This window comes from Dipodomys spectabilis, unplaced genomic scaffold (genome assembly GCF_019054845.1).
Source record: "Dipodomys spectabilis isolate Male_0828 unplaced genomic scaffold, ASM1905484v1 ptg000231l, whole genome shotgun sequence".
Taxonomy (NCBI): Eukaryota; Metazoa; Chordata; class Mammalia; order Rodentia; family Heteromyidae; genus Dipodomys; species Dipodomys spectabilis.
Window position 1 is genome coordinate 3,239,123 of NW_024870908.1, and position 27,515 is coordinate 3,266,637.

The 27,515-nt window shown below is 41.3% G+C and overlaps 1 protein-coding gene across 1 annotated transcript; it reads right to left on the bottom strand.

The window, feature by feature from the left end:
* Positions 1 to 676: 676 nt before the first annotated feature.
* Positions 677 to 26,478, bottom strand: Atf7ip2 (activating transcription factor 7 interacting protein 2). Its single transcript, XM_042698330.1, has 11 exons — positions 26,399 to 26,478; positions 15,567 to 16,374; positions 14,191 to 14,315; positions 12,297 to 12,431; positions 10,554 to 10,649; positions 9,143 to 9,291; positions 7,256 to 7,326; positions 5,700 to 5,761; positions 5,092 to 5,161; positions 2,691 to 2,776; positions 677 to 1,777 (listed from the first exon to the last, which is right to left on the bottom strand). Exons 2-11 carry the CDS (start codon positions 16,369 to 16,371, stop codon positions 1,358 to 1,360), a joined length of 2,019 nt encoding a protein of 672 aa, XP_042554264.1. The 5' UTR covers positions 16,372 to 16,374; positions 26,399 to 26,478; the 3' UTR covers positions 677 to 1,357.
* Positions 26,479 to 27,515: the final 1,037 nt, after the last annotated feature.

The following is a 27,515-nucleotide window of genomic DNA, read 5'->3' on the forward strand; positions in this document are numbered from 1 at the left end:
ATAGAGACACAGGAGTCTGACAAAAATAACTTTATTTATGACAAGATATAGAGGCATTCACAAAATACCAATGAAAAATCATTTCTTGTTCATTTTCTAAGTCTCAGATCCTCTTTGTTCCAGGAAAGAATGTCCTCTTCCAAACTTCTCATTTAGCTTTCTCAACATTCTAGCTACTTACTATCCAGAAAGTTTCTTTTCCTTGGACCTTTACAATTTCTCAAGTTTCTGTTCACACGCCCTGGCTCGGGTCATGTGTACTTCCTTCAATGTTCCCTAGGGAAGGGCCTTGTGTGAGACTCATCCACTAAGCCCCTTTCAGTATGTTTTGTTCGCTGATAATGCTGACAACCAGGAAATTTGCAAAGGGTAACATTCAGCAAATTAAACCCTTAAATCTTAAGGATGATAACTTCACAACTGAAACAGCAGGCTAGACAATGGTTTTATGACAATATTTTTGTGTGCAAAGCACACCATGTTTAACAATTTTATACATAACCATATAGACAAATCCTCCAGACTATTCCTTAAAATGATTGTCATGGCCAACAAAAACAAAAAACAAGGTGGGGTGGGGGAGTTGGAGGAGTGGAAAGTGTGAGAAAAGGAGGGAAGGGATAATACTATTCAACAAGAAATGTACTCATAACCTTACTTATGTAACTAACTCCTGTGTACATCACCTTTACAATAAAATTAAATTAATTTTTAAAAAGAAATAAATAAATAAAGAGAAAGGGCCCAAATCTGCAGCCCTCTTAGAACTGAAACAGAATAGGAAGACATTTGCATGAATCTTCCTGAAGATGTACTGCAGGCACGATCTGGCCTCAGTGAAGGGCTGACTCCATAGCTTTTCTGGGGTAGAGAAGGATGTGTCGATTGACTTGAACTCAGAGCCATGGCTCCACTTGTGGCTTTTCCTACCCAGGCTAGTTTCCAACTCCAGACCTCAGTCTCTCGAGCAGCTAGTATTATAGCTATGAGTGACGGGTGCCCAGCGATTGTTTTTTAAATAAATATACAAACAACAACAATCATAACAAAAACCCTGACCCTTAGCAGGTCACATAAGTAGCAGCACCATAGGCATCAAAGGAATTAGAACATAGCAACATGGTTCACAATCATGTATGCTCGAGAACATATACACTGGAGAATGTACTGAATGTAAATTAGAAGATCATGAAACTACAACTCACAATATGGGAAGGAAAACTATTTCCATAAAAGGGTTCGGTCTGAACTGGCCCGGCAAAATAACAAATAGTATCACCGGCAAAATAACAAATAGTATCACAGCAACACTGTAAACAACAAATATGAAAAAAGAAAACAACATGGAATACATAGCCTAAAGACTCTTAAGGGTTTTAGAAAGCCCAGGAATACATTTTATATCACAAAATGGTCCATATCGCCCAAAAATATCTTTGGACTGCACAGTAAAGTAGTATTTGTTGGAAACCAGAAACTGAGATAAAGTGCAGGCCATCGGGAGAGGTAAAGCTTTAATTTCTCCAATCTTCTTCCAAATCAGCTGACTGTTGGCGTTTTCATGGCACAGGAAGAGGTGGTAGCTCTCCACGGGAGCACACTTGGGGTTGATCTTGCTGATATTCCAAGTCAGGGCAATGCCCAGGGGTTTCAGCACCCATTTCACCTTCAGCTCAGCCTTCTGGGGAGGAAGTGTGTCTCGGCTCTTGTCTGCCAGCTCAGGGAGCGGTAATGGTGCTTCTGGGAGAGGTGGCAGGTGATCAAAGGCATCTAAATTCTAAAAGCATATTTGTGAAGAGGTTTAGCAGGCTCACTGGGCGGGTCCTGAGTAGTCAATCACAGTGGTTACTAATCTAGTTCCCATTTTTCAGCCTTTATATGAAAAATTTAAAAAGGTGATTTCAAGAGGCTATGAAGCTGAATTCATGCTTCAGCATGAGGACACCATCAAAGAAGTGAAGATTTTCATAGTGTAAATGGTCACTAATCCAGAATGTGGTTAAAGTGCATGTCTCATGCCTGTGTAAACTGTCAGGGCTTAAGCAGCCATTTCCCTTCACCCTCATCAACAGTGGCTATTACTTTTAAAATGAAATTTCTTAATGTGCCAGACAAGAAATGTGTTTCATTTCTGTAGCTTTTGGAAAATTTATCTGAGTTATTTTACATGTGTGAACAAGTAGGCTCATAAGAACACATTTTAAATTGCTATTAAGGCTCATGCCTGTAATCCTAGCTACTCAGGAGGCTTAGATCTGAGGATCATGGTTCAAAGCCTACCTGAGCAGAAAAGCCCATTAGACTCTCTTTGCCAATTAATCACAGAAAAAGCTGGGAGCTGGGCTTAGTGATAGAGTGCTTGCCTAGCATGCATGAAGCCCTCTGAGTTTGATTCCTCAGCACCACATAAACAGATAAAGCCAGAGGTAGCACCATGGCTAGAGTGCTAGCCTTGAGCAAAAGAAGCTCATGGACAGTATCCAGGCCCTGAGTTCAAGCCCCAGAACTGGCAAAAAAAAAGGAAACAAGAAAAAGCCAGAAGTGGCACTGTGGCTCAAGTGGTAGAGTGCCAGCCTTGAGCAAAAGCAGCTCAGGGACAGCGCCCAGGCCCTGAACCAGCACAGTGCACACCAGACAGCGAACAATCCCTTCCCACTCAACATAGAATGAAGATCCTATAAAGAGCATACCTCACTTCCATTTTTGGCCATTGAAGTCTTTTCTTCTGAGTTTGAAACAGGTTTGTGAGAAGACCCAAGGGTGACTTCTGGAATTTCTGTGAAGAAACATACAAAGTTTAAGAAGAAAAACTTAGGGCTTGGTGGGGCAGGGGTAGTGGTGGTGGTGGGGTTAGTTTAGTGGTAAGCACTTGCCTACCATGCAATAAGGCCTTATGTTTGATTTCCAGAAAATAAACCACAAATAAGCATCTGTTAGAATTAAAACCATAAAGTCATTATTACACAGGAGAGACTGGATAAAGGATGGAAAAAGCAGCTAGGAATCCAGAGATATACAACTAATGAATAGCTTGATTAAAAGCACCTAAGCACTATTGCAGTCTTAAATCTTACATTCTCTCATAAGGTGCAACATTTACAATAAGAAAACAGAGCAGCTATCTCCCAAGTGACCATGCCTACATATTCAGGTGATTAGTATACTCCAAGACTGAACAAAGAAAACAAGACCCTGACTCTGGCAAAGTGATTCCAAAGGGCACAAAGTATTTGCTGTGGCTCAAGTGGTAGAGCGCTAGCCTTGAGCTGAAGAGCTGAGGGACAGCACCCAGGCCGAGTTCAAGCCCCATGACAAAAAAGCACAAAAAACAAAACAAAAACAAAAACAAAAAAAACAATCTACCACCACCACTAAGAACAACAACTAATGCTCTACCACATTGAGCTACAGCCCCACTTCTGGCTTTCCTTGCTTCAAACCACAACCCTCAGATCTCAGCCTCATGAGTAGATAGGATTACTGGCATGAGCCACCAGTGCCCAGCTAGTTTTCTTTTCTTTCCTTTTGTTTTTGTCAGTCATGGGGCTTGAACTCTGGGTCTAGGCACTGCCTGTGAACTCTTTAGCTCAAGTCTAGCACTCTACCATTTTGAATCACAGTGCCACTTCCAGTTTTCTGGTGACTAATTGGAGATGAGAGCCTTACGGACTTTCCTGCCTGGGCTGTCTTTGAACCTTGATCCTCAGGTCTCAGCCTCCTCAATAGTTAGGATTACAGGTGTGTGTTCATTTTTAATGGTTTTTATTCTTCCATAATGAAAGATGGTTTTGCTGAATATACAAATATAAGCTGACAACTATTCAACTATTTTTTTTTGGGGGGGTGGGGGGAAGGTCCGGTCGTGGGGCCTGAACTCTGGGCCTGGGCGCTGTCCCTCAGCTCTTCAGCTCAAGGCGAGCGCTCTACCACTTGAGCCACAGAGCCACTTCCAGCTTTTTTTTTCTTTTTGCTTATGTGGTGCTGAGGAATCGAACCCAGGGCCTCATGCATGCAAGGCAAGTGCTCTACCACTGAGCCACCTTCCCAGCCCAACAACTATTTTCTTTCAGAGCTTGGAGCATTGTTTTCATTCTTCTTTGGTTTTAGTTTCTCATGGCAACTCTATTATTCTAGTAGGTTTGTCTTTATGTGTGATTTGTCACTTCTCTCCTGCAACATTTAACATTCTTTATTCTGTATATTTCGTGCTTTCAGCATAATATGTGTAGAGGGTATCTTAAATGATCTTGTGGTTTTGATTTGCTGAAAGTTTCCTGTGCCCAAATGACCTCTGTTGTGACTGGTTAGGATTGCTGCTATTATTGTATCTGCTATATATACCTTTAGCTTACACATCTTCTCCTATACCCATGGCTCAGGCTTGGCCTTATAATGGTGATCTAGAGGCCCTTACGTGTACACTCAGATTTTATTGATTATGGATGTTTGAGGCAACTTGTTGCCTTGATTTTTCCCCCCATTATTTGGGTTTCTCCATTGAGACTTGATCATTTGAGGCCAAATTATTGAATTCAGGGGCTTATTTCATTTTTTAATGAAATTTTAATTTCAATTTTATTTCATTTGAAATGATATTTGATCTGGGGCTTGAACTCTGGGCCTATGAGCTGTCTCTGAGCTTTTTGTTCAAAGCTAGCACCTACCACTTGAGCCACAGAGCCACTTCCAGCTTTTTCTGAATTTATTGGAAATAAGACTCTCATGGACCTTCTCGCCTGGGCTCACTTTGCACTGCAATCCTCAGATCTCAGCCTCCCGAGTAGCTAGTATATAAGCATGAGCCACTTGTGCCTGGCGTATATAACATTTACAAGGAAATACACATTAGTGGTTGTCAGGGGTTAAGGATCATGGTAAGGAATGGGTGGGCATAAAGGGTACGTGTCAGGGACCTTGTGGCAATGGAACAGCTCTGTACTTTGTGGGGCAGTCACATCAGTCTACACTTCATACAACTGTACAGAATTTTGAACATATGCACCTGACACACTTTGGCTTCAAAAATGGGATCAGTACATTTTAAGTTTTTACTCTTCCCCTTTTCTTAAAAAAGAGTTAAAAATCCTTTACCTGTGTTGCTGTTGAACAGGTCTTCTGATGTTAAGTCAATAACAAAACCAAGCTTCCTCTTCCTGACAGCCTAAACAGTTGTAAAACAAAAAACAAGTAACTTGGGTTTGATTTAATAGCAGAAAATGTTTTTAAAAAGTGAAACACATGTACGTTTTTATAAACATTTGTTTCTTAATGCTGAGTCTGAAACACAGAGCCTTTTGAATGTGACCCATTTCTCTATCACTGAGCTACCCCCTCTCTAAGTTCTAAATGAACATTTAAAAGCTAGAAATTGCACTTTCTTATAGCTTAATTGAGCACTACTATAGAAGAGAAGTTCTTAAAATTACTTCATAGCTTTTGAATAGGCAACAAAGACTGTAATGGATCTGGTACACGAGCCTGGTTGGGAAGTATATTTATCTGCTATGTGGTTTTCAATGTGCATGCTGGCTTGGAACTTGGAACTACTCCACTGTGTCCCAGGAGACAACGAACTCCACTTTCAGGAAACAGCCAGTGAATGAATGACAAAACTAAGTCATTCACATGCATTAATAACAAAGATCCTGGTTCTAACATATTCAAATGAGCAATGTTCAAAGACAGTAATTGTTACCCACCCTAACTTGAATTTCATCATTAGATGAGTTGCTGGAATTGTTTGATGTAATTTTTCTAATATCTGAAAGAAAATTATTAAAGTATGAATACATTTGGCAAGATTATTGAGCTATTAAATATTTATGGACTTCAGAATATATGGATGCGGAGACACAGGAACAATGGGGATGCTAATTAACTGTTGATGGCGTAACTGAAGTGACTAGATAGACAGAATTTGACAGTCTAGTATAAAAAAAGTTAATTCGAGGTAAAAAATATTTTATTTTGCATAATTCTGTATCTCTTTTTGAAAATTCATCTGAAAATTATTTTAGCATTTGAATAAAATAAGCTTGGAATTGCAACAAGGCCTTATTCAAGGTAGCTTTCAAATAGACTGTCATACCTTCTTCCTGGGACCAGTAGGAAGCCACCCACTGTGGCTTCTACCTCACTGATTTAAAACTATGGAGACAATTAAGTAGCTTTGTTAAGTGCAACAAAGCTTCCTGAAATTAAGGTCCAAACATTCTAATACATCTAAAACATAAAACGAAAATAGAGAATTTCAGGTAAGAAACTGGACCACGCAAGATGATGATTTAAAAATAGAAGAACTAGAGCACTAGACCTGTAAAGTTTAAAAAGAAGAAGTAATACTGGGTGCCGGCAGCTCATGCCTGTAAGCCTTGCTACTCAGGAGGCTGAGATCTGAGGATCGAGGTTCAAAATCAGCCAGGGTAGGAAAGGCTGTGAAGCTCCAATAAACTGTGGCTCAAATAGTAGAGTGCTAACCTTGAGCTGAAGAGCTGAGGGACAGCGCTCAGGCTCAGAGTTCAAGCCCTATGACCAACAACAACAACAAAAAAACAACAAAAAACCCCACAGAAGTAATGAACAAACTTTTAGGTCTAAAATAAGAGTGTATGATATCCTAAGGCTGGCTATGGTGTCACATATTATAATTACTCAGGAAGCTGAGGTAGGATGCTGTATTTAGATAAGATCTCATTAAGACCTAGCCTAGGGCTGGGAAGGTGGCTCAGTGGTAGAGCGCTTGCCTTGCATGCATGAGGCCCTGGGTTCGATTCCTCAGCACCATATAAGCAAAAAGAAAAAAGCCGGAAGTAGCGCTGTGGCTTGTGGTAGAGCGCTAGCCTTGAGCTGAAGAGCTGAGGGACAGCGCCCAGGCCCAGAGTTCAGGCCCCATGACCGGACCCCCCCACCCCCCCAAAAGACCTAGCCTAGATCCCTTTGTTTCCTTCTAAAGAAGATAACTTGTAGACAAAACAAACCACCACTACCACCAACAAGTAATTAAAAACAACGCACATGCAAACCATTATGCAAATAAATCATAAAATAATTACACAAACAATAAAGAAATGAAAGATTATAAATAAATAAAACAAATTTAAAAGAGAATGTCAATTATATTAAGGTATCATTTCTTGAGGTATGTGTATAAATCAGAACATTGGAGTGGACTTTGCAGTTTTTAAAAAGCTACTCATCATTTTAAATATTTAAGGTTTCTATTTGATAAGGTTATATTCCAATTAACTTAAGATACCTGTTGGATCTGATGTAACTGGAGTTGTTACATTAGGACTCTCCACAGAAATCAACATAACATCATCGTTACTAAAATGGTAAAAAAAAATCAAAAATGGAAATAAACTAAACATGCAATATTAGGCTGTAAACATGCAATTAGTAGTTACAATTCTTCTAAGTTAATATTTCATAACATGTTTTAACATTTTGTTTAACTGAAATTTTTTTCTGTGGGCCCTAGGGCTTAAACTCAGGGACTAGGTGTTGTCCCTGAGCTTTTTTGCTCAAGGTGAATGCTCTATACCACTTGAGCCACAGCTCCAGTTCTGGTTTTTTTTTTTTTTTTTTTTGCCACTTTCCTGCCTAGGCTGGCTTCAAAACTCAGATCTCAGCCTCCTGTGTAGCTGTGTAGCTAGGATTACAGGCCTGGGACATAGGTACTCCTTCTTTATGAATCCTTTAATTTTTAGCTGATACTGAGGTTTGAACTCAAAGCTTTGTGCTTGCTTGGTATGCTTATGCCTGATGCTCTACCATTTGAGCCAAAATTCCTGTCTGGCTTTTTCCTAGCTAATTAGATATGAAGTCTCATGGACCTTCCTTTCTTCCACTGCATTCTATATTCTCTCATTCTTGCTGTCTCTTTTCTCTCCTTCTTCTTTTTTTTTTTTTTTTAAATAGGTCTGAGATGGAGACTTGATCTCTATATCTGACACTTTCGTTCATTGGTTAGCATTCTACCAAGTGAGCCATTCTTCCAATCCTTACAAGGCTGGTTTTTTTCTTTTCTCATTTTTTAGGTGGGACTCAAACTTAGTATCTTGATGTCTCAAACAAGGGTATACAGTGCTATTTTAAAAAAAGGTTTTCACGGGGCTGGGAAGGTGGCTCAGTGGTAGAGCGCTTGCCTTGCATGCCTGAGGCCCTGGATTCGATTCCTCAGCACCACATAAGCAAAAAGAAAAAACCCGGAAGTGGCTCTGTGGCTCAAGTGGTAGAGTGCTAGCCTTGAGCTGAAGAGCTGAGGGGCAGCACCCAGGCTCAGGTTTCAGGCCCACGACTGGACCCAAAATAAAAAAAGGTCTTCACTTTTTCATTTCTACCAATAGAACATTGTTTTCAATTTTTGTTACTTTATGTTTGAGAACATGCAAAAAAACATCCCTGAGTGCTACAAAGAGTCACAGAGATCTGACTCTGCCTGCACCACAGCAGCTGCTTCACAGAAGCTTCCTGCCTCAGAACCAAAATAGGAACATCAGTATCATGGAATGATCAGGAAAGCTTGTTAATCAGTTCTATGTGTGAAATGCCCAGATACCACGAATCTACTGAGAATGCATAGATGTGAACCATTTCTCCATTGTCTTACTGCATCTGGGGATGAGCAGTAATTAGGGAGAGGAAAGGCAGTGTTCCTGAAACGTTATTGTTTTATTCATTAACATTTGTTTACGTATTTTTTTCTTTTTAAAACTTGTGCAGTAACGGAACACATAAAAAGTAAAATGGTAAGACATTTTAAGTAAGTAGTCCCAAGTCTTTTAGAGGACATTAGAAATTAGAAACTTCATAACCCACTAGACCACTAAGTTAACCTGTTCACTGAAGTTTGAAAGCACCATGGTACGACTTTTTTTCAACATGAAAGGAACTGAATGAATGTTTTATTAATCATTTACCAGATGTGGGAAATACTAAAACAACTCATGACTTGACCCATTCACACTGTTAGTCATTAAAACAATAATAATGGCTTTAGAGAACCAATTTCCTTCACAAGGAAGCAAAAGTGTTCCTGCGAAGATGAACTGTTCAACTATCTTGCTTCATTGAGAAATGGCTCTATTTATAATCATATGTTTAGATTTTAAAAATTATGCATTTTAACAGAAATGCCTACCTTTTGGGAACAAACTCCACACAATCTGGCGATGAATTCATCCTTCTACTTGCTTTAACAGGTGCACAGTTCACAGAAGTTGTTCTTTCATTTGGATTATCAACTGACTTTTGATTCTCACCCAAAGTCATAGTTTCTGCCTTTGAAGTCTAATAAATGCATGAAGGAAAAGCAGTTGAGTGGAGGGTAAAATTAATTATACGTGAAATTTCATAGAAAATACTCTAAAAATATTCTTGCCTATGTATGGCAAAATATTAAATTATAGGTATTTAAATTACATGTATTTATGTGTACATTTAAAATTTTATGTATTTATTATGGCTGATGAATATTCTCTGCCAAAATGAATTTTAATGAACAACAAAGTAACAACTTTCTAGCTTTCATGAAAAGGAGAGAAAATTAACACCCAGGTCATTAGGAAACATTTTATTTCTATTAGCTTAAGTTTTACAAACTAGAAAATAACAAAACAAGGCAGGTGTTGATGGCTCATGCCTATAATCCTAGTTACTCAGAAGGACGATATCAGGATTGTGGTTCAAAGCTAGCAGGCACAGACAAATCTGACTCTTTTCACTGATTAACCAACAAAACCACCACTAGAAGTGGAACTATGGTTCAAGTACCAATCTTAAGTGAAAGAGCTAAGGGACAGTGTCCAGACCCTGGGTTCAAGCCCAAGTACTAATACTTCCGCCTCTCACCACCCTCCCACTGCCACCCCACATCAAACCCAAAACCTAAAACCAAACCAAACCAAAACATTTTAATTTAAGTTATACTTCTAATAAAGACCACATTTCTACCTAGTGAACTTGTTGAAAACTGTGGCTGAAACATTCAGTTCACACTTATAGCACTTAAAATATATGTATACATTAACCAATTTATAAGAATCTACTGGGGCTGGGAAGGTGGCTCAGTAGTAGAGCGCTTGCCTTGCATGCCTGAGGCCCTGGGTTCGATTCCTCAGCACCACATAAGCAAAAAGAAAAAAGCCGGAAGTGGCGCTGTGGCTCAAGTGGTAGAGCGCTAGCCTTGAGCTGAAGAGCTGAGGGACAGCGCCCAGGCCCAGAGTTCAGGCCCCACGACCAGACCCAAAAAAAAAAAAAAAAAAAAAAAAAAGAATCTACTGATAGCACAATAATGGATAGCATGAACAATAAAGTAGACACATTAAGGCAGAATTCTGAAATGTTATATATTCGATAAGCATATTTTATCTGAAAAATGTGTTAAAACATTGGAAGAAATAGTTATATGGTTTTATATATATGTACATGTATATATAGTATATAGTAATATACACTAAATATATAGTAAAAATATACTATTATTCTTTAAAGATTCTCTTCTTGCCTAGCAATATATTCATCTTTTATAATCCTACTTAAGAGTCACCAACCTCATGTGCTGTGTTACTGGACAATGTCTCTGGCTCCAGACAATTTATCTGATGTAATACCGTTTTAATACGTCTCTTTAACCGTGATATTTTCTCCTGGAACAAAGAAAAATTTAAATATCAAACCACAATATTAAAGAAAGAGAGGTACAGGAAAAATAATTTGCTAAAAAAAAAATCTTGTGATACTTAGGTATCTACTCAGCAGATTTCAGGTATTCAGTAGGCACACATTTTTACCTGAATATTTCAATCTATGTATATTTTTCTTTTTAAAACTTGAGTAATAATGGAACACAAAAAGTAAAATGATAAGACAAAAAGTAACTAGTCCCAAATCTTTTAGATGACATTAGAAATGAGAAACTTCATAACCCACTAGACAACTAAGTTAACCTGTTCACTGCAATTTGAAAGCACCATGGTACTACTTTCTTTCACCATGAAATTCACACACAACTGCAGAATCCAGATATGGAGAGTTGATGACATTAAAAAAAAAAAAAGACTCAAATTGGATTTTTGTGCTTGCAAGATACTCAAGAGTGGAAGAGACTGGGATTTCATGTCCACAAAAAGGAGGCAGAAGAGGATCAAGAGTTCAAGGCCAGGGCTGGGAAGGTGGCTCAGTGGTAGAGGGCTTGCCTTGCATGCCAGAGGCCCTGGGTTCGATTCCTCAGCACCACATAAGCAAAAAGAAAAAAACCGGATGTGGCGCTATGGCTCAAGTGGTAGAGCGCTGGCCTAAAGCTGAAGAGCTGAGGGACAGCGCCCAGGCCCAGAGTTCAGGCCCCATGACCACACCCCAAAAAACAAACAAACAAAAAAAAAGAGTTCAAGGCCAGCTGGGTACCTGTGGCTCACACCTATAATCCTAGCTACTCCGGAGGAGGCTGAGATATGAGGATCAAAGCTCAAAACCAGCCGGGGTAGGAAAGTCTGTGAGACTCTTATAAACCACCAGAAACCGGGAAGTGGCACTGTGGCTCAAGTGGTAAAGGGCTGGCCTTGAGCTGAAGAGCTAAGGGACAGTGCCCAGGTCCAGAGTTCAAGCCCCATGACTGACCAAAAAAAAAAAAGAAAAAAAGAGTTCAAGGCCATCCTGGATACATAATGAAAGATTCTGGGGCTCAAACTCAGGGCCTAGGTGCTGTTTTCTTTAGCTCTTTCAAGCAAGGCAAGTAATCTACCACTTGATTCATGCCCCCACTTCTGGCTTTTTGGTGGAATTTCATGGGGGGATTTTCTGCCTGTCCTCAGATCTTAGCCCCCAGAGTAGCTAGGATTACAGGTGTGACACAGCAGTGCATGGCTGTGAAAAACTTTTAACACAAATCAGCAAGTAACCCCAGAAGAGTAAAATAAAAAAATTTCCTAGAGCATTTATAACAAGTTACTGACGCCCTAATAAAAGATATATTAAAATTGAAAAGAAACTACCAACTAGGCTGAGCTCATCAATTGATGTAGAATTCTTAATAGTTCTAAGAGTATATTTCTCAAGAGACAATAATAAACTCTATTCTCAATGCAAACTTAAATAAGTCCTATGCCCACGAATCAAATTTGGAAGTTCCTTTAATTACTTGTCCTTCATAAGACATTACCAAATTCTACTTTTATTGGGATCCAAGCGGTGCTAAGGATCGGATTCAGGGTTTTGTGCAATTCAGGCAAGCACTGTAATACTGAGCTATATCTCAGATCCCAAATTCATGTTTTAAAACAAAATTAGAGACTTACGAAGAGTTGAACAGCTAGTGCTTCATGTTTACTCTTGCACTGTGTCTTCCCAATTCGGTCATTCAATTCATTCAGTTTGCTATCAAATAGTTTGTAATCTATACTATGTACCTCCTGTCGAATCACATGTCTGACCTAGAATTATTAAAAACAAAACACAAAACACTTCCAGGTTTCTGTTTTAAGAGCAATTTTATTCCCTACTTTTAAAAATAGCTGTCATTATTTACCATAGCTAAGATATGGAACCAACCCAGATGCTCCTCAGTAGATGAATGGATCAAGAAAATGTGGTATATATACACAGTGGAATTGTATGCCTCCATCAGAAAGAATGACATTGCCCCATTTGTTACGAAATGGAAAGACTTGGAAAAAAGTATATTAAGTAAGCCAGGCCCAAAAAAACATAGGTCCCATAGTTTCCCTTGTTTGCAATAACTAGTATATATCTGAGAAAAGCAGAAATGGTCAGATAAGTTGATGTTAGGCAAAATGAAGCCCAAGATAAGGACTCAAATGTTTTTTCATTCTTGCTATTGTTTCTAACATATTTATGATTTTTTTGTTGCTTTGTATGTCCCTCCCCCACGGTATAACCCCTGTTCTCACTGTATTTGATATAGATATAATTTGTGGAGGGGAAGGTAGACCCATTGCAACAATGAGATATACAAGACATTATGTCAAAAAACGAATTGGGGGTGGGAGATGGGAAGGGACAGTAAGGGGAAACAAAGGAGGAGGCAACAATGCTTGATAAGAAATGTACTCATGGGGCTGGGAAGGTGGCTCAGTGGTAGAGTGCTTGCCTTGCATGCACGAGGCCTTGGGTTCGATTCCTCAGCACCACATAAGCAAAAAAAAAAAAAAATGCCAGAAGTGGCGCTGTGGCTCAAGTGGTAGAGCACTAGCCTTGAGCTGAAGAGCTGAGGGACAGTGCCCAGGCCCAGAGTTCAGGCCCCACGACCGGACCCCCCCCCCCCAAAAAAAAGAAATGTACTCATTACCTTGCCCATGTAATTGTAACCCCTCTGTACAGTATTTTCACAATAAAAATAAATTTAATAAAAATAGCTGTTTCTTCTGAATTTACTATAATGAAAAATTGCACGTTACTTTTATGTCTGTATTTATTTATATTACTATATATCATCAAGTTTTGGAAAATGAGAAAATCAATAGAACACACCCAATATTTATATAGACAAGTTACAAATGAAATTTATTTTGATTGATTTAGCTTTTTAATATCCTAATTGTTCCATAATATATCACACATAACTATGAGATTATATTACATGTCTCTCTTTTAATGACCATAATTGAAAGCTAGTATTTCATTAAAAAAGAAAGAGCTCTCCTATGAAAAACAGAGCCCAGCACAAATGTTGGATGATCTACAGTTAAAGAGATCACACAATTTGAGACCTACCATCAACAAACTACATGGTCTTTGAGAAGTTACAATTCAGGTTTTTGCCCTTGTCTACTGATTGGTAGAGGATCAATAAATGTTTGCTGCATGATGATAGCTAAGTTCTTTGCCAGTTGTAGGGCTTGAACTCTGAGCCTGGGGACTGTCCCTGGACTTTGGTTTTTGTTTTTTAGTTTAAGAGATAAGACTCTCAGACTTTCTTGCACCTGCTGGCTTCAAGCTGTGATCCTCAGATCTTAGCCTCCTGAGTAGTTAGCATTACAGGTGTGAGCCACAAGCTTATAATTTTTTTTAATAACAAATAAGGTAATAATGAGACTGTTGCATAAAAAACTAATGTTCTAATTCCATTAGTCATCTGTACTATGTCACTATAAAAAAATTAGCCAACTTCTCATATTTTTTACTTATCAAAACCAAGTATCTGAAGCACGTATTTAAGCCCCATCAATTTACCAGTTCTAGTATTGCGGTCTGCTTATCCAGAGCTACACAATTATTTCCATTAATTGGCTCTGAAGTTTTCATGCGTTTAACATTTTCTTTGTTTTCTGAAAACATCCTCTTCTTTTGATTATGGCCTGGAGGAGATAAAGATCAGCAATAAGATTCCTTCTAAAGAAGGAAATAGGAATTCTCTTAATTTATGGTCCCATTAAGTAAAAAGATAAGCCAAATAAATGACCGTAACATTTTCATTTAAAAAAAAAAAAGAAGAATGTATCTACATAAAAACAACTCTACAAACTACTTGTTTTTTAAGTGGGAGCTAACTTGGGGATAGCTCTGGTGGCAGATATACTCCTTCCATAATTTTTACATAAAGCCGGGCGCTGGTGGCTCACGCCTGTAATCCTACTCAGGAGGCTGAGATCGGAAGATCATGGTTCAAAGCCAGCCTGGGCAGGAAAGACCGTGAGACTCCTATCTCCAATAAACCACTAGAAAACCGGAAGTGGAGCTGTAGCTCAAGTGGTAAAGCGCTTGCCTTGAGATGAAGAGCTGAGGGACAGCACCCAGGCCCAGAGTTCAAGCCCCACATCTGACAAAAATAATAATAATTTTTACATAATATATAACAGCTGAATGCGGTGATGTAGAGGCAGATGCAGGAGGACTAAGATTACAGAGATCCTTTCAAAAAAGGAAAAGCAAATCAAAAGAAAAAAGACACAACCAATAAATCCTCTACTTTAGTATTCTTATAAACAGTTACTTAGGCCAACATATTCTTAGTAAGTGATCTTATTTTTAAGGAATTTGAAATTTATGTTATCAAATGACTACTTTGTAAACTAAACAAAAATCCTATGAATTTGATATTTTCTACATCAAGGGTCAGGGACCTATTTACCATGGGCCATTTAGATACTTATAACATCATCTGAGGACTATACAAAATTCTCCCTACAGGCAAATGAGCCTTGAGTATCCAGTGAGAAACACTGATGTCTTTCCTATCAACCAAATGATTTTGAGGGCCTCATCTGTTAAATCCACTTCAATAACAAATGTAAATACCTTACTACTTTAATGAGATTTACCACTGAAGTGGTAAGAGTACCAGCCTCGAATGAAAAAGCCAAATGAGTGTGTCCAGGCCCTGAGTTCAAGCCCTAGACTCCAACCCCCACCACACACCACCACCAATACCACTACTCCCACCCACCACCACCGCCACCAGCAACAAAGTCCACAAACAAAATACTTTTAGGTGATTGTCATCTTTTACTGTCCTGTGGTACATTCCTTACTTGTATATTTGAGCTTCAAAATTTCTCAAAGGAAATTGACTTTTAATTTCACCAACAGATTCAAATGTAAATACTTACTGTTAATACAAACAGTGTCAAGTGATGAGTCTGCAGGCTTACAATTTGAAATGTTGACAGTATGGGGTCTACAGGGTTCTTCAGTCTTCGAATTGGAAGCAGCATAGTTGCTGGTGCTGACTGAACTGACCAGGTTAGGTGTTTTCTCAGCTGGCACAAAACAGGAATCTACACTTAAAATGCCATTTTGCCTTTTCTCATGAGACTCTGAATTGGAGTTTCTTTTTAAATTGGAAATCATTTTATCATTTCTCTCATTATCCAAGGTGTTTTGAACTATACCACTCAATACAGCAGGAAGACAGCAAGTAGGTTTATTATAATTCTCTTCATATTCAAAAATGGATTTTGTTCCATTTGCCTGGTCTTTACAATGAGTTTTGTGTGTTTTCTGTGAAGGTTTTGTCTCCTGTACAGATAATTTGCTGAGGGAATCTATTGCTTTTCTTGGCTTTTGATAAAGACATGTGACTTGGGCAGCAACACTTTCCAATCTTGTTTTTGAATCAATAATTTCTTCTAGTGGTTGTATATTCTTAGGGTGCACATTTTTCTGTGAAAATACTAGTTTTTTGTTAGACTCCAGTGAGAAACTACCATGTTCAGAATGCCTGTATTTGCTATTTATAACCACAGTACTTAAATTCTCATTACCAGTTGGACTATTATTCCCCATAGTTTTCTTCAGAGTGTCAACATTTCTTGACTTATTCAGGACCTCTATTTGCTTCCGGCAACTTACAGGCATTGTTTTTTTTGCTTTTAATATCTTCTGTTTAATTTTACCTGGACTTGCCATCTTCATATCCTAAAATTTAAGATATGGCATTTAAATGTATTTCTTCACTGAATCAAAATTATTCATTGACAGGTGGGCATGAATGGTTCATGCCTGTAATCCAAGCTACTCATGAGGCTGAGATCTGAGACAGTTTGGGCAAAAAAGTCTGTGAGGCTCTTATTATCAATTAGCAAAAAAAAAAAAAGATTAAGTTTCATATGTTCATAATGTACTCTGTATATCATTACATTTTTCTACAAACAGTAGCTCCTTTTTCTCAAGCTTTCTTAAGGCCAAATTTCCAAAATTAGTGGTAGTACAGGAGGAATTACCACTAGTCAGGAATAAGAAAGCATGAAGATTCACAAGATATCAGGTCAAAGAGAATGCCAATTTAATAATATGTAAGTCTCAAAATCTTTAATGAACATAAGACAGATCCTAAAACTTAAGATGTCAATAAACTACCCAAAACCACCCGAATAACTTTTTCATTTCATACTTCAAGCTTTTGTATATTTTTTATTTTAAAAGAATCACTAGATAAGGAACATTTACAAGATTTGTCAAGATCCTAAGGTTGAGATGACTAGACAAAATAAGTAAATACAAGAAATCATATTAAAAAATCCTGACAAGTGCTCAAGTTTGGTAGCTCATGCCTGTAATCTCAACTACTTGACAGGAAGAGATTGGGAGGCCTAAACCAAAGGAACTGAGGTTGTGTCTCTCAAATACAGCACCAAGCACAGAGCCTGAGTTCAAACTCTCAATACTACCATAGGACCTGACATGTAGAAATGCCATAAAACCAAATAGTACCAACGAATATTCTAATCTACCTACAGAAGTCAATTTTTCCTATATGACTACATTGTGTCTTCAAGAAATTCTTTATTTCCCAGAAAGAAAACAGATGAGCATGGCTGAAAGATGTATGTGTCTCTATATATACACTTATGTAAGCATACATAATAATACATTCATCAACTTTTTTTTCTTTTTGGTGTTATGGGGCTTGAACTTAGGGCCTGGGCACTGTTCCTGACCTTTTTTGCTCAAGGCACTTTGAGCCATAGTGCTACTTCTGGTTTTCTGATAGTTGATTGGAGGTAAGAGTCTCATGGACTTTTCTGCCTGGGCTGGCTTTGAACTGTGATTCTCAAATCTCAGCCTCCTAAATAGCTAGGACTACAGGCGTGTGCCCCACACCTGGCAACTTTGTCTTTTAATTCAGGGAATCAAAAGCAGACCCTTGACAAGGTATGAAAGCTCTCTATCAGTAAGCTACTCCCCCATACTCCATTTTTTTTTTCTTTTTCACAGGTACAGAAATAGCTGGGATAATACCAATCATGCCTGGCTTAATTGGCTACTAAGATACTCCTAGACTAATAGTGTTATATCTTGACAAACCTCTTGTAAATACAAAACATATACTTTGTTCTCTACTATATTGACCATGGACAGACATGACTGGGTTGAAAACCAACCTTGCATTCCTACAATTAATCTCATTTCATGTGATGATACAAAAATCCCTCCTCTATACTTCTGTTCTCAAATTGCTAATATTTTGCTTAGCATTTTCCCCTCTAGAATCATGAGGGATTGCTCTGAAATTTCATTTCTTGTGACGTCTCCTTTTGGTATCATGATAAAACTGGCCTCAAGTATGATTTGTGAATTGTTCCTTCTGCTTCTTGGACAAATTTGTGTATTGGTACCTTGAAATGTATAACAGAAGCTGGATATGGTGGTAGACACCTATAATCCCAACACTTGGGAATTTGAGATGAGTTTTTCATGAGGTCAAGGCCAGCCTGGACTTTATAGTGGACTATGGTATTTTCCTGCAATGTCTTTCTTATGGAAAAATACTGTCACCAGTATACTGTGTATTCTGCCAGGTATGGTTATTAGTACCATGACCTCAGCACTTGGAATGCTAAGAAATTTGAATTTCAGGCCAGACTGTACTACAGAGAAACCATTTCTCAAAAAGAGAAACACAAATGAGATCTTGTCTCCAACAAAAATTGTTCATTCTGCTGGTGATGGGCTGAGTGTTGACAAGATGTCACTCCTAAGTCTAGTTGAAGTGTTTTTTGAGTCTTGTGATTTTTGTGCTAATCTGGCTAGTTTTTACCAACTGTGAAACTAGTGTATCATCAGTCAATTGTATTTCCTCCTTCAATTCTGTCAGTGCTTCCCTTATATACTTAGTTGTGGTCACTAAAAGTTTATGGGGAGTTGATTTTTTTTTTGCCAGTCCTAGGGCTTGAACTCAGGGCCTGGGCACTGTCTCTGAGCTTCTTTTGCTCAAGGATAGCACTCTACCACTTGAGCCACAGTGCCACTTCCAGCCTTTTCTGTTTATGTGGTACTGAAGAATTGAACCCAGGGCTTCATGCATATTAGGCAGGCACTCTACCACTAAGCCACTTTCCCAGCCCAAGACGGGTGTGAGTGAGTGTGTGTGTGTGGGGGGGGGGTTCCATTATAAAAGGTATCTCTTTATATCTTTAACAATACCTTTTATTTTAGCTAATTTTGTCTGATATTAGTATGGCCACTCTAGATTTGTTACTGTTTTTCTATGAGTTTATGTTTATCTTTTGCATCTCTGAACTTAAAATGCTCCCATTAAACAGTATTTAGAAGGATGTTGGTGTTACTTCTGGTCTGATGATTTCAGGTACCTTATTAGATCCAGTCACATTTGGTATCATTATTAAAAGCTGGATTTCTCTCTCCAATTATACTTTGCTCAATGTCTCATTCCTTTTCCTGTATACTTTAATTGCCCTAGGGATTAGGGGTGTGTGTGTGTGTGCATGCACACACACATACATACATAAAAACTCCGGGCATAAAAACTCAAGGCCTGCTGCTCTTGCTGGGTGTGGCTTGCTTTCCTACACTAGGAACACCTTCACTTCTGTTTTTTTTTCCCACAGATTATTAGAAATGGGTCTCAGATTTGTTTATCGAGGCTTGACACTGAACCTTATTCTAAGATGTATTAATACATGCATATGTATGTACAATATAGAATTTTAAGTAGCTGTAGAAAAGTTTCAGTTCAACAAGGTAGATTATAAGCACAATGCATCTTTATCAATGTCAGCCCTTCCACTGTTCTCCCCTATCCTTTCCCATTCCCATTCATATGGCTCCCTTCTTTTTTTTTGTCATCATGGGACCTGAACTCTAGGCCTGGCCACTGTCCCTCTGGCGCTCTTCAGCTCAAGGCAAGCACCCTACCACTTGAGCCATAATGCCACTTCCAGGTTTTTCTGCTTATGTGGTGCTGAGGAATCGAACCTAGGGCCTCATGCATGCAAGTCAAGCACTCTACCACTGAGCCACCTTCCCAGCCCTATAGCTCCACACACACACACACACACACACACACACACACACACACACACACACACACACACACACACACACACACACACACACACACACACACACACACACACACACACACACACACACACCCATTGACTATAATGACTGTATTCACCCTTACTTCTCTATTCATCTGCCTCTATTCCCCTTGACATCCCCCCCTTCCCGACAAAACATGTTTCAGCTTTCCGGTAGTCATTTGTTAAAGTGCTCATTAGTTGTTTAAGGAGTTACATCATTACAGTCCTCCTCTAGCATTCCTCACTCTGTGTATAGCCCTGTTTATGATTTCACGTTTATAATTTGCATCTAACTTCCACATAAGGAGACAATATGTGTTGTTTATCTCTCTAATCCTGAGTTATTTCACTTAAGGAATAAATTTCAAGAGGTATGCCAGTTGCCAAGTCTGAACAAATACAAACCAATTAAATAGACTCATATTGAAGCAATAATAGTCTCCCAACAAAGTCTGTCTCCATGGATTCACAGCTGACTTCTGTAAGAACTTTAAAGAAACTTTTCCATAAAATAGAAAGGAAGTCACTACCAAACATTCTATGAAGCCAGTATTACACAACCCCAAAACCAGACAGGGACCCAACCAAGAGAGAATTATAGACCAATCTTTTCCATGTAACATAGAGCCAAATCTCCTACATAAAATACTTGCTAACCAAATTCAACAATTAAAAAATCATTCACTAGTATCAGGTTGCTTTTATCACAGAGATCCATGGCTGGTTTAATACACTTAAAAGTAACAGCACATTGTATTAGATTCTTTGCATTAGATTCTTTTTTAATGGTGTTAAATGGTGTCATTTTTAAACCTGATTCAATTACATTAAAATTTAATTTTTTGGTTTTGTTTTCCTTCTTGGTATTTGAGGTTTGAATTTAGGGCCTCATTTTTGCTACCATCTGAGATTTGAGCTACAGGCCTTTTTAAAGTCATTTTTTGGATAAATGCTCATGTTTGCTTGGAGCATGATCTAATTTTACACTTCAGCAAAGCTGGGGTATATAGCAAAGAAGACAGAGACAGTCCACAAGGTGTGGCTACTGGTTAAGATTGGGTCTCAGAATCTTTTTGCTAAAAAGTGCTCTTCAAGATATACATGACTCCCAAGTAGCAGAGATTAGGAATAGGAGATACTCAGGTCAAAGCAATTGTTTAAAATGTTTACACCTTCAACTAATTAATGAAGTCTAATAGTTCTTCAGGATAGTCTACCTAGGTAATTGTGTCACAATTGCTTTCTTGCCAATCCTGTTTCTTTTTCTGGTCTTAATGCCTTTACTGGAAACTCCAGTATCAGGGCTTTATCTTTTCTATATCTGAGAAAAGCACATATTTCCACTTTGTTTTCTCTGTTTGTATTGGGCATTAAACTCACCTCCTAACATTTTTTGCTCAGCTTTTGTGCTCATGGCTGGTGATCTACCACTTGAACCATATTTCTAGTATAGCTTTTTGTTTGGAAATTTTCTAGTAATGTTAAAATTCTATGCATTTGGCCTTTTCTTATACCTAGTCTAAAAATACTAAATAGAAAATCCCAGAAGTAAATGATACACGTTTTTTTTTTTGTGTGCCAGCACTGGGACTTGAACTCAAGGCCTGGGCACTCTACCAATTACTTGAGCCACAGCTATACTTCTGGTTTTTATTAATTTATTTTTTGGTGGTTAATTGTAAATAAGAATCTCACAGACTTTCCTGCCTGGGTCGGCTTCCATTTGGCTTCCTAAGATCTGAGTCCTGAGTAGCTAGGATTACAGATGTGAGTCAGCAATACCTGGCTGTTGTTTCTTTTTGTGACAATCCTGGGGCTTGAACAAAGGACCTGGGTGCTGTCACTAGCTCTTTTGGCTCCAAGGCTAGTGCTTTAACACTTGAGCCACAACTCCACTTCCAGCTTTCTGGTGAATTGTAGGTAAGAGTCTCATGGACTTTCCTGCGTGGTCTGGCTTTGAACCCTGATCCTCAGATCTCAGCCTTCTGAGTAGGTAAGATTATAACTGTTAGACATGGATGAAGTTTTAGATTGCACGTGATTCTGAGAAGCACGATGAAACCATGTGGTCTCCCACTTAATTCTTCCTGGGACAAGAATTATCCTTGATCCTGTGTACCTGCCCAACATTATCTGCCCAACATACTCTATCTGTTCTTAAAAGCCATATGGGTTAGGGGATGTCATATGGCTTTGTGCACGTGTATGTGTGTGTGTGTGTGTGTGTGCGCGCGCGCGCGCGCACGCACATATACATGTTGGTACCTGGCCTTGAACTCACCCTCGCTTGTTTTTTCTGCTCAAACCTCACTTTATGCCAGTTCTGGGGCTTGAAGTTAGCACATGGGTGCTGTGCTTGACCTTTTGTGCTCAAGGCTAGAGCCCCACCACTTGGGCCATACATCCACTTCCAGCTTTTTGCTAGTTAATTGGAATAAGAGTCCTATGGACTTTCCTGCCCTGGCTGGCTTCAAACTATGCTCCTCAGATCTCAGCCTCCTAAGTAGCTAGGATTACAACAGGTGTGAGTCACCTATACCTGGATGAACTTTTTGTCTTTTTTATTTTTTCAGTCATGGGGCTTGAACTCTGGGTCTAGGTACTGTCCCTCAGCTCTTCAGTTCAAGGCAAGTGCTCTACCAGTTGAGCCACAGCGCCACTTCCGGTTTTTTTTTTCCTGGGTGGTTAAGTGTCTCATGGACTTTCCTACCCCGGCTGGCTCTGAATTGTGATCCTCAGATCGTAGCTTCCTAAGTAGCTAGGATTACAGGGGTGAGCCACTGGCACCCAGCTTGAATTTTTAAATAGATATAACCAGTCATATTTTATCTATCTTACTCTGTTAATTTTAGTTATTCTTCAATTTCAGATTTATCAGCATAAATTTTTCATAGTAGTCTCTATTTACATTTACAACCGACAGTGCTGCTTTTCTTTTTTGATAGTTTAGTGAAATTTTCAAAGCACTTACTCTGCCTTGTTAGCTTGGTATTAACAGTATTCCATTTCATCATTGTCATTATTCCTTTCCACTCTGGCTTTGATTGGTTGTTCTTGTTCAAGTGTTGAAATAAAAGCCCATTTTTCTCTTTTCAGGCTCTTAATTCAGGGCCTCGTGCTTGTTCCACTTGCGTGTACAGCTGGTGCTCTACTACTTGAAGCATTCTTCCAGCCTGACTTTTTGCTAGTTATTTTTAGAGATGGAGTCACACAGATTTTTCTGCCGAGCTGGCTTCAAACAGATCCTCCAGATCTTAGTAGTTAGGATTACAGAGACAAGTGCCGTAACAGGTAATGGTCAACAAAATAAGACCTTTTTAGAGACCCATTTGTGCCATGTAAAGGTTAATTCCAGGAACACACATTATTCCGTGGACTAATAAAAGCAGCATTATATAAACACTAGGAGAACGTTGCTGTTAGATTAGCAAAGTTTATCTAAGTACTAGTACAAAGTTAGTAAAAGTGTTCTAATGAAATACAGGTGTTACTTTTCAGACTCTCAAATGCCTACTGGCAATTATCTTAAACTAATTTCAGCAACTTATTCTCTAAAAACCTGTTAAATACACTCCCACATCCATTCATTCATTTAAATGATAAGGACTAAAACCAAAGCCATATGGATGCTGGACTAGCCCTCTACCAATTGAGTTGTCCCCAACTCTTGTTGTTTGTTTTTATCTGTGATAGCCTATGGATTAAACCCAGGTCCTTACAAATGGTGGAGGAAGGCACTTTATCACTTGACTGGCGCTGGGCTAGATCCTAATGAGTAGCTGGAATTCTTTCTTACACAGTATTTTGTACTGGAATTATCAATCTAACCTTGGTCTTCCCTAAATTGATTACAATAGTACTTATTATCATTTCTTCAACCATTACTCCTTTGTTTTTTTGCCAGTCCTGAGGCTTGAACTCAGGGCCTGGGCACTGTCCGTGAGCTTCTTTTGCTCAAGGCTAGCACTCTACGACTTGAGCCACAGCACTACTTCGGGCCTTTTCTGTTTATGTGGTAGTGAGGAATGGAACCCAGGGCTTTATGCATGCTAGGCAAGCATTCTACCACTAAGCTATATTCCCAGCCCTACCATTACTCTCTTAATATTGTTTAAAGACCATCTCTCTTAGCCAGGCACTGGTGGCTGATGCCTGTAATCCTAGCTACTCTGGAGGCTGAGATCTGAGGACTGCTGTTCTGAGCCAATCCAGGCACGGATTAACCTCCAAAAAAACAGGAAGTGGTGCTTTGGCTCAAAGTGGTAGAGTGCTACCCTTGAGCAAAAGAGGTCAGGGACAATGCCTGGGCCCTGGGTTCAAGCCCCACAACCAACAACACAAGAAAAGATAATCTCTTTAACAATTCATCCAATGGGAGAATCACCACTGTCACCACTGGAAGCCAATTTGGGCAAGTTTAAATTGGGAATGGAGACATACACCTGAAATTCCAGTAATAAGGACATATGGTGGTACTAAAGACTGATACAAGGTACAAGGTGGATAAAACAAGAACAGAAAAATTCAAGATGAATCTCGATCGCAGCAGTCCATGGACCACATACATCTTTTCAATAATACACTGCTCATGCTCTTCTGTTGTGACAGAACTCAATTTTGTGTTACATAGTCTGCAGATACATGGAGATAATACTGAGAATTAAGTAGATTAATGAGGTTCGATCCCACCAACAGTTCTAAAAATGAGTAAGGTATAAGCAAGCTAGGATGAAAGGCACAGCTCATAAGAACTGAATTCCGTGTATATACTTGGTGCTTCATTTAGATGCTCCTTTTGTGTTTTGAATAGGTTGTTACATAAATCATCTCCTTTTCTTCGGCAAATAGGAATGTCACAGATCACTAAGCAGCTACAGGTGTGACAAAATCCTAAAGAAACCAGTTTTAAGAACCTGGTGCCTCATGCCTGTAATCCTAGCTACTCATAAGGCTCAGATCTGAGGATCACAGTTTGAAGCCAGCCTGGGACGAAAAGTCCGTGAGACTGTTACCTCCAAATAACCAACAAAAAAACCTTAAGTGGAGCTGTACTCAAATGGTAGAGTGCCAGGCCTGAGTGGAAAAAAAAACATGCCTAAGTTTGAGGCCCTGAGTTCAAGCTCCAGTACTGGTACAACAAAACAGAACTGAGTTACAGTCTAGAATAAGTATACATAAATTGGTGTCAAATTCCTTAACAGGAATTTCTCAGGGTAAATGATAGGGCAAATATTGAATGCATGTCTGTGGAGATAACCATCATAGGGATGCTTTTAGTGGGAAATTTGAGAACAGGAAGCAGTCCTGTTGGAAGGCAAGGCATTATTAAGGAGATGATTTTTTTTTTTTTTGGTAAAAATTAATGGTATAGGGCTGGGAAGGTGGCTCAGTGGTAGAGCACTTGCCTTGCATGCATGAGGCCCTGGGTTCGATTCCTCAGCACCACATAAGCAAAAAGAAAAAAGCCAGAAGTGGCGCTGTGGCTCAAGTGGTAGAGTGCTAGCCTTGAGCTGAAGAGCTGAGGGACAGGGCCCAGGCCCAGAGTTCAGGCCCCACAACCAGACCCAAAAAAAAATAAAAACAAAATTAATGGTATACAAGTCCAGAACTCACATTTTCAGAAGAGTTACCCTGACTGTGCAGATTTAAGATGGTGGCATGGGAAAGCAGAATGGCAATTAGTTGCTTCCTCTGCTTATCAGCCCCACAGCTGAATCTGATCCTCCAAACTGCACTCTCTAGAAAACTGGTTTTGTTGCATGTTTTTCTTTAATCATCACCAGAATAAAGGGGCCAGGACTGGGAATGTGGCTTAGTGGTTGAGTGAAGTTCTGGGTCGATTCCTCAATACCACATCAACAGTGGTGCTGTGGCTCAAGTGGTAGAGTGCTAGCCTTGAGCAAAAGAAGCTCAGGGACAGCGCCCAGGCCCTGAATTCAAAGCCCCAGGCCAGGCAAATTAAAAAAAAAAGGAGGTCCACTCACAGCATCCCCTTACAGGGGAAATCTCCTCAGAGGTGCATGGATATGTGCGCTTTTTCGCTGATTCCTTTTTGCTTCTTCGCGGGGTGAGAGGTCTGACCAGAGGTTTCTGCACGCCCTGAACCACTCAGGCTACACTCCCAGCCTTGAATGACTAAAAGTCCCCTAGTACCTCTGATACTCCACCTTGAATGACCAAGTCCCCTAGTACCTCTGATACTCCACCTTGAATGACCAAGTCCCCTAGTACCTCTGATACTCCGCCGCCGGCCAGAAAGGACCCCGACAGCCCGCCAGGGTCTCCGGGGTGGGGAGCCGTTCGCGGGCGTCTCCGGGGTGGGGCCGGTCGGAGGGGGCTCCGGGTGCGGAGCCGCTCGCGGGGGTCCTCGGGGCGGGGACCTGGCCGCGGGGTCTCCGGGTGGGGAAACCGTTCGCGGCGGGGTCTTCGGGGAGGGGGCCCAGTCGCGAGGCTATCCGGAGAGCGGGAACCGTCCGCGGGGGTGTCCGCGATGGGGGCCCGCCAACGCTCCTCCGACCCCTCAAGAACCACCCCGCGGACGGCTTCCTGCCACAGCCGGACGCCTCGCCGCGGAGCTCGGTCTCCACTCGGCCCGCCGCCGCGGCGCCGCGTACCTGCGCCGGCCGCGTCCGCCGCCGCCGCCGCCGCCGCTCAGGCCGCACCGGGTCGAGCTCCTCAGCCGGACAAAAGGACGCTCCGCGTTCCGGACGCCGGGGGTGAATCTCTCTCTGCCCACGCCCCCCGCAGGCTCTTGGCCAATGGCAGCGCGAGCTGGCGGCCGCGCAGCCAATCCAGAGGCCGCGTGCGAAGAGGGCGGGGAGAGGAGCCAAGTGGAAGCCGACTGCGGGCGCGCGGCTGCGGCCGCGGAGGTTTCTTCCCCCTCAGGCGCCGCCGCGGGTCGAGCCGCGCGGAACGGCGGCCGGGAGTCGTCCGTCGGCCTGCCCGCCGTCCGGGGCTTCAGAGCCGCGAATCGGACGGGCCCAAGGCGTGGCTCGAGGAGCACGCCTGCCTGGCACCCACGGAGCCCGGCGAGCGGTAAGGCCCCGAGTTCGAGCCCCGGGACCGGCACCTGGACACGGAACACCAAACAGCGGATGGAGACGCCACCCCTCGTGTTCGAGGGGCCCCTGAGAAGTGTCCGACTCGGAGGCGTGGTCCCGGCACCCCGAGTTATCCCTGAGGGCCCCCCCCCCCCCCGTCCCGCACAGAAACTTCGGGAAACGCAGAGCAGGCCCAGCTCGAGGCCTGCCGCTCTCCGAGTGCGGTCGGGGGGGGCGCACTCTGTCGAGTCCGGGGGTCGGTTGGTAAACGGGGTGCCGCGGCTGGACGAGCGGAGAAGCACGCGGGGGAGTCGCCGGCCTCCCGCCGGACCCCGCAGACCCAGGCGGGACGGGGCCTGGACCGGACCCCGCAGACGCTGGCGGGATGGGGCCTGGCTGGGGCCTGGCCGCCGGACCCCGCAGACCCAGGCGGGACGGGGCCTGGCTGGGGCCTGGACCGGACCCCGCAGACCCTGGCGGGACGGGGCCTGGCTGGGGCCTGGCCGCCGGACCCCGCAGACCCTGGCGGGACGGGGCCTGGCTGGGGCCTGGCCGCCGGACCCCGCAGACCCTGGCGGGATGGGGCCTGGCTGGGGCCTGGCCGCCGGACCCCGCAGACCCTGGCGGGACGGGGCCTGGCTGGGGCCTGGACCGGACCCCGCAGACCCTGGCGGGACGGGGCCTGGCTGGG